Here is a 15,753-nt window from a genome sequence, read left to right as displayed (position 1 = left end):
TCTTTCAATTGTCTATTAATCTTCTGTTATCTCTACCGTAACGCAATATGGTGTCTCATCATGCCTTAATAGTTAACATACGGCTTATTTGCTATGTTCATAAAATAAACGAAAATGTCGATAAAATCAGTGAAATTATTCTTGAGTGCCCCTTGGTGAAAGCGGTTACCGACTTACCGGTACTTTGCAACAGAACTTAAAAGCGCTTTAAAAAACAAATTAAATACTTGGCAATATGTTGCTAGCAGTAGCCTAACGACGGTGTCAAAATACCTTTTTGATTTTTGTTTTTGTTAGTTGTGCTCTCATTCCCCAAACGAAAGGATCGTTGACGCCCCCCTATTTTCTGTTAATTTAGAACCTTTTCGTGCTTTCATCATCGTAGTGTTTGATAACATTTTCTTTGATTAAATCGGGCAAAAGTTATTCGCTATATCGTTCATTCCATTTTTGTTAGGTCACAACTTGCAAATCAATCAGGTCAATTAGCCATACAAAGTGAAAATGGAACTAGACGGACCGAAACTAAACAGTGAATTTTATTAAGCTGATTTATGTGATGCCTTTTATCAATAATTGAACGTGGATTTCACGAGCGACCGAACGTGAAATCGAAAATCAACTTCCTCCACCTATCATGCGGCTCCATAGAATTTGGATTTGACGGTTGCGTGACCCATTTCTCTGCCTATTGAATAAGTTTTGAAATCTGGTATTTCCCAAAGCCAATATGCAAAGTGATGTAATCAGCATAATAGGTAACAATAATGCCGGAATCAGAGGAAGCGTCTCCACTTTCTGGTCTACTGTGTAACTAGCCCAAGTGAACACAATAACAGTATTGAGTATTGAGCATTTATCCGCTGTATAGACATATTCATAATAATGTAAAGCGTGCAGCTTAAAACGTCCGAAGAGCTCAAGGGCGCCGGAAATGAATAAACTAATCGAAAACTCCGGCCAGTTTCAAGGTGACGTCAGCAACTCGTATATATACATCCATCAGGCTAAGAACTGTATCATTCACATTCACCGCCGCAGATTGAGAATAACCGACAACATGAAGTTGCTCATCATTTCCTTCGCTTTGGTTGCTTTTAGCATGGCCATGCCAACAACTGTAAGTCCAGCCACTTTCTCACAATTTATTATTGACGTTTCAAACAAAATTATTTTATCAATGTTGTTAAATAGATTAATACAACGACAACGACGTCATCACTGCTGGAGCTACTGACAAACTCCGGATTCACCGAGTTAGCCGAGTCCCTTATCCATCACAATATGGCCAACATCATCAATGCTTCTCGTTAGTTGACTTCAAAAATCATTTAAGCAATGCTTGCTGTTAGCGGATGTTTGTGAATTAACCATGTTATTTTTGGAATATTATTTTAGATCCGATGACCATTTTCGCTCCATCCAATGAGGCATTCCGTCTCCTCAGAGAGAACCGCTGGACCAAGAACATGACCCACGACATGATGGTCAAGGTACTGGGTCGTCTGGTTGTGCCGCATCGCAAACTGCTGCCGACCGAAGTCCGCAACGAAATGATGGTCGAGACCGCATCGAACGAGAAACTTCGTTTGAATATTTACCCGAAGGTAAAATTGTTTAAATTTTGCGGTAATAAATTTTTTTTATTTTTTTAATCAATGTGATTATTATCGAGAAGGTGAGAACGGTCAACGGCATTATAGTCGTGATGGAACCCAATGTTCAATCTGAAAAAGTCATCATCTACAAAGTGAATCGCTTCCCAACGTCGCCCGCTCCGGGACGGGATCTGTTCGAGATGTTGAATAGACGCAAGGATCGCTTCTCCACTCTTTCACGCGCCATAGAGGTCGCCAGTTTGAAAGACACTTTGAAGACAGGTGTGACTATAAACATGTTTTAATAGTTATCAGATCTTGATCGTCAATTATTTTTTTAAAACATTTGAATTTCAAGGTGGGCCGTACACTTTATTCGCTCCGACTAACGACGCCTTTAAAGCCCTGCCTGAAGCCAAATTGGCTAAACTGATGGAATCACCGGCCGAGCTCAAGTCCATCTTGCTGGGCCACATTGTCAACGGAACCTACTTTCTTGGTGGGTTCATGACTTCGCCGGATTTGCGCAATCTCATGGGTGGCTTCAACCAAATCCTCGCTAATGGAACCAGTAAGTATTTTTTTTTCTTGAATGACAAGAGTTTCCAGTGCGATCCAATGAAGCATTTGCAAACACAAAATTACAGGCATCAAAGTTAATGGAACTCGGATCCACATTCGAGAGGGTATGATAGCTGAGAACGGCGCCATTCACTCCATCGACCATGTTCTGTTGCCCACAAATTCAAACACCACCACAACCGTTTAGTTCGTTATTTTTTTACTCGACTTACCAAGATATGGATATCACATGACTGGTTCTTTAAAAAACCAAAATATTTCCACGATTTGTCTAATGTGACTGCGATTTCGGGGATTTTCATGGACACAGAATACGTGTAAAAGAGAATCCTCTTTTCTTTACCAAATACAAATTATGCTACCTATAATACGGTTATACAATTTTTTTAATTAACGAAATTGGTTTTTTCTTGGGTTTTTTAATCATTGTAATACAAACTGGAAAAAACTCAGCCGTAAACGGGGAAGCCAGTGATCCGTTTGAAAATTGCAATAAGATTTTGGAATAATTAAAGAGGCGATTAATAGTAATGCAATTTTGTAAGAAATAGCCAAATGAAAATTCTTGGAAGTATTCAAGACTGCAACTAAATCTGGAATATTTTGGAGCATCACACTGATTACTGCTGAATTGCGAATCAAATAAAGACAAATTTAATGAAAGATGTACGCTGGATCAGAAAATGAAACGACAGTGCATAAGACAATATTACCGTGGTTTGGTATGTCAATGCTACATCAAATCAGGTTTTACTTTGTAGCATCGCTTCCAGATTTCGCAGAGGACAACTGTCGAGTGGAAGCGATAGAAGATAGTCAATGGCATGCTGACGTTCATGATGATAATCCATGGCCAAAGACCAAAAAACTCGAGTTGCAGCGGATTGAAGTCAGCTCTAGACTTATCCAGTGTATTGACCGCCCACATTGCGATATTGCATACCTTTAAGGGGAAAATATTGAAAGTAGATTCAATTCAACCCACGTCCAGATTGTTTACGAGTTGATAGGCAATAGGCATACCAAGAGGAAAGTAACGACTTCACGTCCTGGCTTGCGAGATTGCTGGTCGACGGTGTAAGTGTGTCGTCTCGATGCGTCCAAAATGAACAATGTTTGAGCCACTGCCTATTCAATAAAAAAAAATGCAATTCAAATAAAATACTGAATGAAAAATTTGAAAGTGATTGTATACCTGAAACATGGCGGCAAGAGCGCTTAGCAAAACCAGGGTCGAGTTGTCTTCTCCTTCGGTCTTGACCGAGTAACAACAAGCGATCACCGTGAACAACTTGTACGTCATGACCCCAATTTGAGCCACCACCAAGAGGACGGCTAAAAATATTAATAATTATAGTTTTATAATAATTGAATCAACGATTTACATATTACCATCCAATCCAAAGTGGCGCGAAGAATCAAATTTGAGTTCGCGAATCTGCCGAGGGAATCAAAATTTTTTTAGAAATGAGAACCCTAAACTCTTATTTGCATAATACCTGATAGATGCCGACCATTGTAGAGATAAATGCGGCACAGAAAAGCAACAACCGAGACACGGCAACTTCCATAATGGCCAGCGCTCTGAAAGTGTGATTGTTAATCAAAGCGTAGAAGAGGATGAGGCTGATTATGATCCCAACCAGGACGAAGATGCCAGCGAAGAGACCTTTATTGGCTTTGGCGCAGTCTACCGAATACTGGTGTCTTGATCGGCGTCCGGTGGCCGATCCGGCAGAGTTGCTCCGGCTGTAAATTCCGCCATCATCTTCGCTCATCGAGACGTTCTTCCACATGACGTAAAGAATAGCAGCACAGATCAGCGAATATTCGATGGCGCAAGGGAAGAGGAACTGGCTGGCATCTTGCACGACGTTGCCCATCATCTCCGATCTCTTGCACTCGTCTACCAGCGAGCTAAGAAGCGCATTCGATTCAACAACAACGCTTCCGTGTTCCGGGACGACAACCGAATTTGGAATCGTTGTTGATGATGGATTTTGATTGCCGTGATGATCGTCTGTCCCTTGATGAGAAAAGTGATGAATGATTTCATGTTTGGTCTCTTCAATGATAACGTTAAGCCAAACGCAGAGATTAGTCGCCACAATATGCATCAAGCCAAAATAAGCAATGGCTCTCGGTTTACAATAAACCGACATCTGTATGAACAATCAGGTGAGTTCGTTCAGTTTAGTAAAATAAATGGTCCAAGAAAATGTAACCTTGGCGTTGAGAAAAATGAAATACATCTGGATGAAAGTAAAAGCCATTCGGACGGCTGGAGTGGCGGCCATTAAAATGTTGTGGCATTCACTGGTCGGGTCCGTTTCAAAGTACTGTGCAAACTCCAAACCGGAATATATCATCGAGCCCACACCAAAAGCTTTGAGTGATGTAAAAAAAATATTTAAACTTGAATAACATATTTGTCGCTGCGTTATTAATATTAACAAACCGACAGCGCCGATGCGCAGGTAGAAACTTCCGTAGTGTTGGGTTCCCACATTTTCAATGATACGTGGTGGAGAATCCTCTGAATAGTCATCGGTCATCACCTTGAGCTCTAATATTTTGGACGGTCTCATACTTCCGCATCCTGTGAACAGCCACAATAGTTTTATTGAAATTATATACGTAGTTTTGATTTCATCAATCATTTAATCTAACTTAGCTACTATTACAACGAAATCACGGATATCAAATGTGTCAATCAGAAAGAAAGTGCGACTCGCATTTTTACTAAGATACAGCAATCACGTCTCTACATTTCTACACGTTATAAAGCGGAACGGGGCGGTGCGCTCTGGCTAATAGAATATATCAGTCGTGGTGTGAGCGGCGTGCATAACAATCGCCACCGTGATACGCCACCGTGATACGCACATTGTTTTGAAAACACTGTCACAACAGACAAGTCTAAAAGCCTGTGATACGCAATAAAGAATTCAAATATCAAATGTAGCTCACCGAAGTAACGATTACCCTTGGCCGCTCTATTTTTCAACATATTGAAGAAGACAAAGAAGAAGTAGGCGATCGAGCCAAAGTACAAGTACAGATAAAAACCCTGTTCGGAGAAACAGCAGATGAAGAACACATGAACGTATAATTGAAAAAGTGTCGATGAAACACGTCACTGGGATCCGCGTGCAGATCGACACTTAGCGTATTAGGCCTACATACCAAATAGGAAAACGACGGGACGTGATTGGAAATAACTTCGGTCATGGGGAAAGCCAAACCCATGACGACGAGCAGGTTGGCGTATAACGCACTGATTACTGTCTATTTTTAAAGGGACATGTAAAGAATGATTATTAACTGCTTAGCCCTATTGAATTTTAATGAATTAAAATACTAACCAGCAATGCGTTGCTAAACAAATCCATTGATGGAAAGACACACGAAATTGTTAGAAATTGATTTATAATGTCTATTATATGATAGTTTCGACACATACTCTTCTCGTTTCTTCCGTCGAGTGGATAGTTTGGTAGGTACGCCATTGCTACAAATGTTGAAGGTGCTGTGCATGGGAGTAAAAAAGCATCGCCTTATGGAGGAATACCAAAAAGCCAATTGCACAACATAATTAATGAGCCGATAGAAAAAAAAATCTTATTTACGAGGAAGATGGGTAATGGCGATTATGGTCGTTAATTTTGCATCTAACTGACCAATGTGTTTTGGATTTTTCGCTGATCTGCTGCTTAAACTCCTCGCAATCGTCGGACTGTTGGGTCTTGATGTTGGATGACGAACGGCGACGGGCTTTTTCTTTTTGTTGGATGGGTGGAATTCCGCCGTCGCAGCAATCACGATAATTCATAGAAAGCGTGACCAAAGACTCGGCAGTCTCGGCTGTTTGACCACTGCAGATAATAACAGAATCAACACGGCCGACGCAGTAGGCCAAATTTTCCGACAAAATCGCTTCGTTTTCGTCCTTGTCAATCTCTACGGTCTCTGCCACGATCAATTCGGAGTCAATTTTGGGCTCTTTATATTCTTGAACGATTGGCGCGTACTCGATGGCTGTCATTTCCTGAATCAGGTTCACATCCTCTATTCGCAATATTCAACATTGAAATGTAATTTTCTAATGTTTTCTTACCTCATCGCCTTGAGTTTCGTCGGGTGAATTTTCTTGTGAACGGAAAAAGGCCACTTTACTTATCTGTAAACTCACGTGTAAAACAGCTTACATAACAGGACGATCCAACGAAGAGACATGGGAAGTGTGAATAATAAGTACCCAAATTAAGGCAAACATCCAAACGTCTTCGTATTCAGCCGTATTAAAAGTGACTGCCTTCTAAATTGATAGCTAAATTTATTAGAGCTTTTGCTGTTCCAGAAAAATTCTAGCGCCCCTCGGTCGGTTCACGAGCAGAGTGAATAGGATCACGAAGCTTCCCGCAGCACTGGCCACTGAAGACTTGTGATGCATGCTGGGTTACGAAGTTGTACATTATATTTTGGGTCTATGATACTCTCCCATCTATAGTTTCAGGCGTCCATAACGTTTGTCGACGTTTTTTTTAAAACCCTGAGGTGACTGTAAATGGATAATTAACAGTCTTCAATTTATAACCAGACTGCATCGTCTGCCTACTGTTAATTCGAAAATTTTAATCATTATTTATACATTGGTGGATAGCAGAATAGAGGGCGCTTCATTGTCAGGTTCGTGTTCGTGGAATCTATGATGTGATGCCAATTTCACTGTCAGAAATGTCTGGGTGAGTGGATATAGACTTAGAGTACTAGTGGAGTAAAGTTAGATTTTAACCTAGAACAAATTGCAAGAATTGATTTTTTTAATGAGCTTTATTACTATCAAGGTAATAAAGAGTTGTTCAAAACCCCCCGAAGAAATAATTATATTTACTATTAAAAATATTGGATTTAAATTAAAAATTTCATTAAACTTTTAATTAAGTACCGAATTTAAAATATTAAAAATAAAAAAAAATCATGAAATGAAACCTTGTGATAGGCTACATCATATCACCAAATATGAATGTTTTCTGTTGAACGGTATTTTAGTTGTATAATTTAGAAGTTAATAGGACTTTTTATTTAGTTTTTCATACTTAAAGTTAGTCTATGATTTTCCCTTATTAAAAGTAAGTTTCCAAAAATTCCCACCACGAGCGTTGTCATCGTTTTCAGGCAAAATCATAGATTAACTTTAAGTATGAATAACTAAAGAAAAAGTCCTATTAACACCATATTTCAACGATCGATTCTTATACGCTAGGATGTTCTTTATTTGTTAACAACAATAGAAAAAATTTAGGTCCTATAGTTTATAAGTTATCGTCACTTTAGTTAGGGACTATCGGGCATAAGAGACCGTGTTAAACCTTTTTGGCGGCACTGTAAAATTTTTAAAAATATCACAACTTCTAAATTATACAACTAAAATACCGTTCAACAGAAAACATTCATATTTGGTGATATGATGTAGCCTATTACAAGGTTTCATTTCATGATTTTTTTTTATTTTTAATATTTTAAATTCGGTACTTAATTAAAAGTTTAATGAAATTTTTAATTTAAATCCAATATTTTTAATAGTAAATATAATTATTTCTTCGGGGGGTTTTAAACAACTCTTTATTACCTTGATAGTAATAAAGCTCATTAAAAAAATCAATTCTTGCAATTTGTTCTAGGTTAACATAGCCTTTTGGCATAACTTTACTCCACTATACCCAGATCTAGTCAAAGAAAGACCGAATAAAGAGCGTTCACGACTCAGAAAAAAAAGGATTTATTGGATGAAAGGAGTCGCATTGGAAGTCTGGATGCTCTCTCATAAAAGGGGTTTTCTAAAAGTAAACAAATGTGTAGCCGTGCTTAGCTATAGCCAAACAGTTACGTTTACCTATCGCAGCTGAAACATGAAATGTTTTGATGATAAGACGAAACAAAAATGCTTTGTCATAAACCACCCGAGGTGGTTCAAGGTATAGGGTAATGGGAAGAAAAGGTCTTAGCACTGATTGAAGGTGAACCTCCCTCCCAAACCCACCCCTAAACCACCATTCGATTTCTTTGCCCGCAATTTTTTTTTCCTTTTTCAAAAGGAAATTCATTTGCCTCCTTACTATATTTCGATTTACATCCTAACCCTGGGATTGAACTTAATACAATTTGGTAATTCTATATGCTACCGACTGAGCTATTTGTTCTCTATTGAACGTAATTTGATCTCTATTGAACGTAGCTTTATGCTCGGGAATGACTGAATAGGGACTTGAAAATTTTTCGTAAACCAGGGCGAGATCGTCCACACGCCGCACTCACGCTACTTTTCTATCATGATGTATGGGGAAATAGTTTTTTTTTGCGAACAACGTATATATTCCACACACATCCACACATCAATACCGTAAATGTTAGACCTGGCGAATGTTAATTGGGAAACTCTTCGCCCGATAATTCAAAGCAGAGCTATAGACTCCTGGTCACTTCACGGCTGTGTTGGCTTCCCTATCCCGGCTTCAGGGTAAAAGCACGGTCTAACAGGAGAGGTAGACAAACGCCATGGCAGCAGACTAATCAAGGGACCTTGAAGGTTCCCTAATTTCCCGCTTGGATCGCGGGCGTAGCTTGGTCACAACCCTTCAATGCTGCCATTGCCGCCAATTGCCGCTGGCGGCAGAGGGTGGGATTTCCCGAAAACATAGAAGGAGGGGGGAGAGGGAGACTGTGCAACACACAACAGCTGGTGGCCAAGCTACGCCCGCAGCCCCAACCGGCATTTTAAGGAAGCTTCTAAGTCCCTTGATTATTCCGGCTGATCAGAGGGATAGGGCGTTTGTCTACCTCTCCTGTTAGACCGTGGTAAAAGTAAGCCGATTTGGAAACTTTAAAAAGCGCCTCTAGTGAGTGTGTCAGCTTCTACGCTCAGCTACTTTTGAGAGCCTAGATGGCTCTTTTTAACGTTTCCACTTCAAAAATTCTGACAGGTTCCGCCCTAAAATCTCTGAAAATCGGCTTACTTTAACCCTGAAACCGGGATAGGGAAGCCAACACAGCCGTGAAGCGAGTAGGAGTCTATAGCTCTGATTCAAAGTAGGCTGTAGGCCAATACCGGCCTATAGATGTTATTCCAATGAAAAAGTAGTAGACATGCCAAAAAGTCGTGCGCAGTTTACGCCGATGCGCACCACAGCGGCCGATAGCAGAACTAAGATTGTTATTACGCTTGACACCAAATGTAGGCCCAATCCTTTGTTCGAGAACCGTCTGCTTGTCAAACAAAGGATTGGCCTCTAAGACTTAGAGTCTTAGAGTTACAGTACCCTCATGAAGTTTAGAAACACGGCGAGGGTTTCCGCGCTTCTAACACGGTGGCTTACGGGCCAAGGTGTCTCCCTTTTTTACGCGATAACTCACGTCTGAGTTATCACAAAGCAAATCTAAAAATATCCTCTTGTTGAAGAAAGAATTTCTTTTCACAATGATTTTTTGCAAATTTTAGTGAATAGAATTTTATCCCCAAAGTCATAGATATAAAGTTTGGAAACATCGGCGCGCTCGCCATATGTTTCCAAGATAAAGTGTAGGCTACTTAAAAAATTATAAAAAATTCAAATATGTCAATTATTACTTGAAACTTGCGCAAACGATAGACGACATAGTCGTGTACATTTGGACGGGCTAGGATTTCGTCCCTGCGCCACGAAAATTAATCGGTATGTCTTCTTTAAAAAATCGGCCAAAATCAGAGTTCCATTAAAAAAATTCGAAACTTTGTCCAAATGTAGACGACTATGTCGTCTACCGTTGGTGCAAGTTTAAAGTCATAATTGACATATTTGAATTTTTTATAATTTTTTATGTAGCATACACTTTAGCTTGGAATCATATGGCGAGCGCGCCGATGTTTCCAAACTTTATATCTATGACTTTGGGGATAAAATTCTATTCACTAAAATTTGCAAAAAATCATTGTGAAAAGAAATTCTTTCTTCAACAAGAGGATATTTTTAGATTTGCTTTGTGATAACTCAGACGTGAGTTATCGCGTAAAAAAGGGAGACACCTTGGCCCGTAAGCCGCCGTGTTAGAAGCGCGGAAACACTCGCCGTGTTTCCAAACTTTATAAGGGTACTGTACCTCTAAGAATCTAAGTCTCTTACCTTATAGAAAAACAAATACGTCAAGTGCAAGTATAGAACCACCTTATTGCTGACCTCCTTCCTTTCAGTGAAGTCGATAAAGAAGCATTCAAGGAACTCATTGGTGGACTGTCTGGGCCACTTGTAATCAAGAGTCGTCCCTTCATGGTGGAACTGTTAAAAAAGACCTACAAAAAGAGTAAAGCAGATCTCATTTTGGAACTTGAAAAAGCTGACTATATCAGCACAACTGCGGACTGCAGGACTTCACGGCGACGAAGCTTTCTGGGAATGACTGTTCATTGGATCGGACAAGACCTTGATCGTTGCAGTGCGTGTTTGGATGTTAGGCGAATTTTCGGTACCCACACATACAATGTTATTGGAAAAGCAATTTCAGACATCCATACAGAATTCAAGATTTCTTCCAAAGTGAATTGCACTATGACTGATAATGGATCGCAGCGTGTGAACGTCTCTTCAGTACTGCAGGGGCAGCAGGGCTGATTTTTGTACCAAAGCGTACAAATTTATCAGATGCTAATTTTGATAGATTGGTTTTTCTGAAAAAACGGAAATCTTCGAGAAACTGGAAGACTAGTCCTTCTAAAACCAATTGGGCAACATTTTTGTTTTCAACTTCGCACTTTTTAAGCCATTGCGTAAGAATAAATAAGGATGCAATCCTTAAAACAGTTGAGCATTTTTTTTAAAACTAGAATTGTAATGTATTTCATTAAAATACCCGTGTTTTTCCTCAGGAGTAAGGACACATCGAAATTTTCTACTCAACAACTGAAAAGTTTTGAGAGCGGAAAAAGAGCTGTTTTCGAGCGCGCTAAGCTCTTTTTTTTTAACCACGAACTAAGAGCGTGATCCGCTCGTTTTGATGGTAGGAGCGGATAGCTCTGAGCGCGCTCCATTTTCAGTGAGCTCCTTTCAACTCACCTCAAACGTATGACACTTAGGTCCAAACTAATACAGTTTTTAGTCTGTATTTTGAAAAAAAACTGTATTCAGTGGTGAGAGGCTAACCAGCAAGAAAAGAATTTATGTTTAAAAAAGATAAGTTACTCTGCCATTAATTATCCTAACGTACCTCAATGTTATTAATATCACATACTCCCCTTCATCAACTTCTTTATATATACTATATTAATCTCCATATCGTACATAAAAACCGAAAAACGTAAATAATAAATTTGAAGAGACCCTTAGATTTTTTATTTCCGACGTTCTCCCTATCACTCTGAGAAAACAGCGCCATATTATTGAACGGTGGGTGGTTGGCTTTTGGGGTCGTTCCTAATAGATTTGCTTTTCGGAAACTATCGTATTTTATTTTGGGGGAATTTTCCTCAGATTTTAAATGATTCATCAGCTTTAGTATAGTTTTAATTCGATTTCAGATTATTAGGGCTGTGCTGTTCATTTCTCCCCTTAGGAAAGACATAAAAATTCCAAAACAAATGTCAAGAGAGTTTGTAAAATGTGAAGAGTGTCTAATGGATGTCGACACATCCAATCTGTTGGAGCACATTACAGTGTGCACGCCTCAAACCGGATAAGGAACTGTAAGTGAAAATTCTGAACAAGCTCAGTATTCAGCATTCTCTCGTCCATCAACGTCTGCAGCATCACATCATTTGAACGAAGAGGTTGCTATCGGTAGGGTTTTTGAAAAGTTCGCTATTGAAGAATTTGTAATCAAAACATTTTTATATACAACAGGAGATGCACTAAGTGCCCTTCAAGCGTTCAAATCCACGGCGTTGGACTTCTCCTACTCTCCTACTCCGACTCCTAGGAAAACATAATCGAAGTAACACTACCAGGATATCTTGAAGCAGCGACAACCGCAAAGTTTCATCGATAAAATTAAGAAACCACTAAAGGTTCGTTACCTTTACGAAATAGGGATTGATACAGGTGGTTTGAGAAGAGCATTTTTTAACCCATCTTGTAAACGCCATTGTAACCAAATTGATCCGAAGAAACAATTGCAGTGAAGAACTTTTTTTCACGGCCGGCGTCTTCACCGCAGTTGCAGTTCTGCAGGAAAACGTGACAAGAAAATATGTCATTACTAATCTGAAAACTTTTGTCGGGGATTGAACACACTAGGCCTTGACGACGTAAGTCTTGCTTTTATATTTGATATATTTGATTAATATATTTGAGTTAATACAAATTTGTTTTATGTCTTAGTTTGTGGTGAACAATCCTTCTGTAACAACCTTATTTCGTGATGACCCGGTTACGGGGGACTGCCCGGACTGCTTGATCACCATGTTAAGGACCAATATAAACATTGATCCTACTGCCGATTGCGAACAAAGGATTACGTTCCAGCTGTTCACTCGGTTCATGAATCAAGTCGATAGTAATATTATTGATATTTTAAAGAAATAACCCTAATTTTAAATACTTACTTATTCCGTCTTCTTCCTTAGATGGAGAAATTTTCCGTGCGTCATCCATCGAACGAATGGAGGTGTCGGACATTTTAATGTTTGCACTAGATCAAAGCACATAAGTGCATCGATGGAAAAAACAATCAACGTAAGGTATGTTTTTCCACCAGCCAACAACTACCCCCGACCATCATTATTATCCGACATGTAATGACGAAATCACTTTATCGGTAACGTGTGATTACAAAGTGTTGAAAAATTCATGGATTGAGGCCATCGCCTAAATTGAGGCCGGATTTCATCAGGCCTAATATTCCCGACAATTTCAACTTCAAACAAATGCAAAAAAACTATCAATCTTTTTTGTATTTTTATTGATACTGACTGGACTGGCCTGCTATTATTTTATCAGCTCCAGCTTGAATTTTTTCTAGCTCCAATTGATCAAATGTCATTTCCATTTCAAATTTTCGTTAAGCGATTTTCATTTCAACTGGAAATGATTGTAATCGAATGTTTTTTATTCTGTGTTTTCTATGTTTTTATATTGTGTGTTATCAGTCACCAAGAAAAATTCCCACCCAGATTTCCACCCAGAAATATTCCCACCGAAAAAATTGCTGAACATATAAATAAATTCGAATGATTTCAGTCTAATAAAACAACCTTATAAACAGGTGATTTCCGTCAATATGCCATAAAGATAGAGGAGCTCTGACGAAGTATTGACGCCTGATAATTAATTGCCTTGTGGGAAAACCGAAAGTTACAACAGCTTTCATATACGCAGCACGAGCCCTTAGAATAGTGCTGTAGATAAAGCACCCACTCCACCAACTCGGGTTGTATACGCCAATACCCGGGTGAACACCCGGATAACGGGTAGCGGGTAGAACGTTGCCAAATATCAAATAGAAATAATGGATGGAGTGAATTTATATCGTGAAAACATGTTGCCAGTTTTAAAGAAATATTTCATAAATAATACAGTTTTATCTTTTTAGTTGTAAAATTACTTTAATTTTCGTTTCTTTATGTAAATTTATTTTTATTTTATTTTATTTTTATTGTTGCTTCAAAAAATTACCCATTTTCCCCTTATTTGGCATCTACTCGATCTACTCGAGTGCAACTCGAGTAGACGGGTAGTTATCGATATCACCCGGGTACACCGGGCATCGAGTCAAGTCAGCGGGTTGTACTCGACAGCACTACTTTAGACGGCTTACTTTGAAGCCCTGTCCTCGGATCGCTCTAATAACCCTATTGAATCCTAGAATAAAAATTTATGAATGAAGAGGACTGATAACAATCAGACAACGATCATTTTTCTACCTTTTACCCATTCTCACCATCCAACTCCATTATTTGACGAACTCTATTTTCAAGCTCAATATCCTCCATGTAAGACATGTTCTTTGAAGTTAAACGATCGATGATCGCTCATCATCCTTCGAACGGTTCGAAGACTAATGCCGTTTAATTTGGCAATAAATTTGGCTGTATATCCAATGTCTGAAAGGTTCAATAGGTTTGAAATTATACATTATTTTATGTGCAATATCATTTAAAGATTACCAAGCTAGGCTTCCAACAGCACAATGTGAAAGAAAACAGAAAGCAGCACAATTAATAAAAAGTCATGGAGAACAAGCAAAAATTATGAAAACTTAAGCAACATTCTTTGTCCAATTTTACAATGTAAAATAGTTACTCTGAAGTTGAAAATCTGCTCAAATTAGATTACAAAATAAGAATATGCAGAGAATCTTACAGAACTGCCTTCACATAAACTTGACTTATTCAGGTTTTGAGGTATTGTTCCAAAATATGTTTCATGCGGGCGGCCACAAATTGGGTCAACGGCTGTCAACGCCTTTTCAGTCAATTAGGTGGATTTTATGGGCTATGCGTTTCCTCCATTTACCCTAATCTCAAAATAGATCTAGAAAATTAGGAGGGAATTGACTAACACTGTTATGGTTTGTCCAGTACGGCTGGCGCAGCCTTGGTTTCCAATGCTGCGGGAACTCACATGCGACATTCCTCTCCTTCTGCATCCGTCCTCAACTTTGTTGGTGTCACCCAAAGGTGAGCCACAACCTCTACTGAAAACCGGGGCCTTACAATTAGCCGTTTGGATGTTATCCGGGGACAGTTCCGTTTTCGGAACCATTGGTCAAGCTTCTCGTGGACAGCAACCGGAATTCAACATTTTCGACATAAGAGTCAGCCTAGAAGGATTGGAGTTATTGGTGTTTTCAATGGGGTTGAACATTTCTTTTCGGTATCTTTAAACTCAGTTTTGGAGTTTCTGGCGCATTTGTACCAATCGGGCAGGTCCTATAGCACTATCAATATCAATCGGTTGATGCTCTCCAAAATACTTCCGTCTTTTAACGCAATCCAGTAGGGATTCACCCACTAGTGAAGAATCTTCTGGACGGGTGCTACAAGTGTAATCCCCCTAAACTAAGATATGACTGTACATGGGATCCTAACGCAGTCATTAATTATATGTCGTAGTTGGGTGAAAATCGCAGTCTCACAATATCGGTTTTAATTCGAAAAACCGTCATGTTGTTGGCTCTGGCTTCTCTGTTGAGAGTTTCAGAACTGGCCTGCATTTGTCTGCCGTCAATAATCGTTTCAAATAGCGGAGTTACTTTTACGCTTTTGAAACCCAGAAAAGCGCAGCACAACAACTAAAGTCAATCGTTATTCTGGGTCTTCCGGATTCGGCGTGTTGTCCATTTGAAGCGATCAGAGTATACGTCGACAGGACGTCGTCAAACCATCGCAACGATAAATTTATTGATTTTCTTTTCATTTCGTTTATTTCACCTCATGGAAACGTTACGGTGAACAACATAAGTGAATGGATACGTCCAGCCCTTACCTCATCCGTAATTGATACTTCCCTGTTCAAAGCAAAATCCACAAGAGGAGAAGCGGCCTCTAAGGCACTGGCTTCCGGCATGTCAGTATATCGTATTCTTTAAGCTGGTTATTGGAGTAATG

The 15,753-nt window shown here is 39.3% G+C and overlaps 2 protein-coding genes across 3 annotated transcripts; one reads left to right on the top strand and one right to left on the bottom strand.

The window, feature by feature from the left end:
• Nucleotides 1-315: 315 nt before the first annotated feature.
• LOC124343440 (transforming growth factor-beta-induced protein ig-h3-like) lies at nt 316-2,546 on the top strand. Its single transcript, XM_046796748.1, has 6 exons — nt 316-1,120; nt 1,195-1,309; nt 1,399-1,607; nt 1,679-1,880; nt 1,957-2,169; nt 2,246-2,546. The coding sequence occupies exons 1-6, from the start codon at nt 935-937 to the stop codon at nt 2,365-2,367; spliced, it is 1,047 nt and encodes a 348-aa protein (XP_046652704.1). The 5' UTR covers nt 316-934; the 3' UTR covers nt 2,368-2,546.
• Nucleotides 2,547-2,628: 82 nt separating this feature from the next.
• Nucleotides 2,629-6,614, bottom strand: LOC124343436 (proton channel OtopLc-like). 2 transcript variants are annotated; one of them, XM_046796742.1, is made up of 14 exons: nt 6,439-6,614; nt 6,298-6,360; nt 5,810-6,228; nt 5,644-5,736; nt 5,546-5,558; nt 5,367-5,468; nt 5,151-5,250; nt 4,639-4,779; nt 4,406-4,566; nt 3,680-4,342; nt 3,573-3,618; nt 3,376-3,515; nt 3,204-3,308; nt 2,629-3,123 (listed from the first exon to the last, which is right to left on the bottom strand). In XM_046796742.1, exons 1-14 carry the CDS (start codon nt 6,454-6,456, stop codon nt 2,914-2,916), a joined length of 2,274 nt encoding a protein of 757 aa, XP_046652698.1. In that variant the 5' UTR covers nt 6,457-6,614; the 3' UTR covers nt 2,629-2,913. The 2 variants fall into 2 exon arrangements, with proteins under 2 accessions (XP_046652698.1, XP_046652699.1); XM_046796743.1 differs by having other exon boundaries at nt 5,861-6,228.
• Between the last annotated feature and the right edge of the window lie 9,139 nt (nt 6,615-15,753).

Source organism: Daphnia pulicaria, chromosome 6 (genome assembly GCF_021234035.1).
Source record: "Daphnia pulicaria isolate SC F1-1A chromosome 6, SC_F0-13Bv2, whole genome shotgun sequence".
Lineage (NCBI taxonomy): Eukaryota > Metazoa > Arthropoda > Branchiopoda > Diplostraca > Daphniidae > Daphnia > Daphnia pulicaria.
This window is presented reverse-complemented; position numbering and strand designations above follow the sequence as displayed.

Excerpts from the sequence above, each read along its gene's own strand:
- LOC124343436 (XM_046796742.1), bottom strand. Across the intron at positions 5,251-5,366 it reads TCCCGTCGTTTTCCTATTTG|GGTTTTTATCTGTACTTGTA; the intron begins GTATGTAGGCCT and ends TTCTCCGAACAG. Across the intron at positions 3,309-3,375 it reads CTCTTGCCGCCATGTTTCAG|GCAGTGGCTCAAACATTGTT; the intron begins GTATACAATCAC and ends TTTATTGAATAG.
- LOC124343440 (XM_046796748.1), top strand. The coding sequence starts at position 935 with ATGAATAAACTAATCGAAAACTCCGGCCAGTTTCAAGGTGACGTCAGC. Across the intron at positions 1,121-1,194 it reads GCATGGCCATGCCAACAACT|ATTAATACAACGACAACGAC; the intron begins GTAAGTCCAGCC and ends GTTGTTAAATAG. Across the intron at positions 1,310-1,398 it reads CAACATCATCAATGCTTCTC|ATCCGATGACCATTTTCGCT; the intron begins GTTAGTTGACTT and ends ATATTATTTTAG.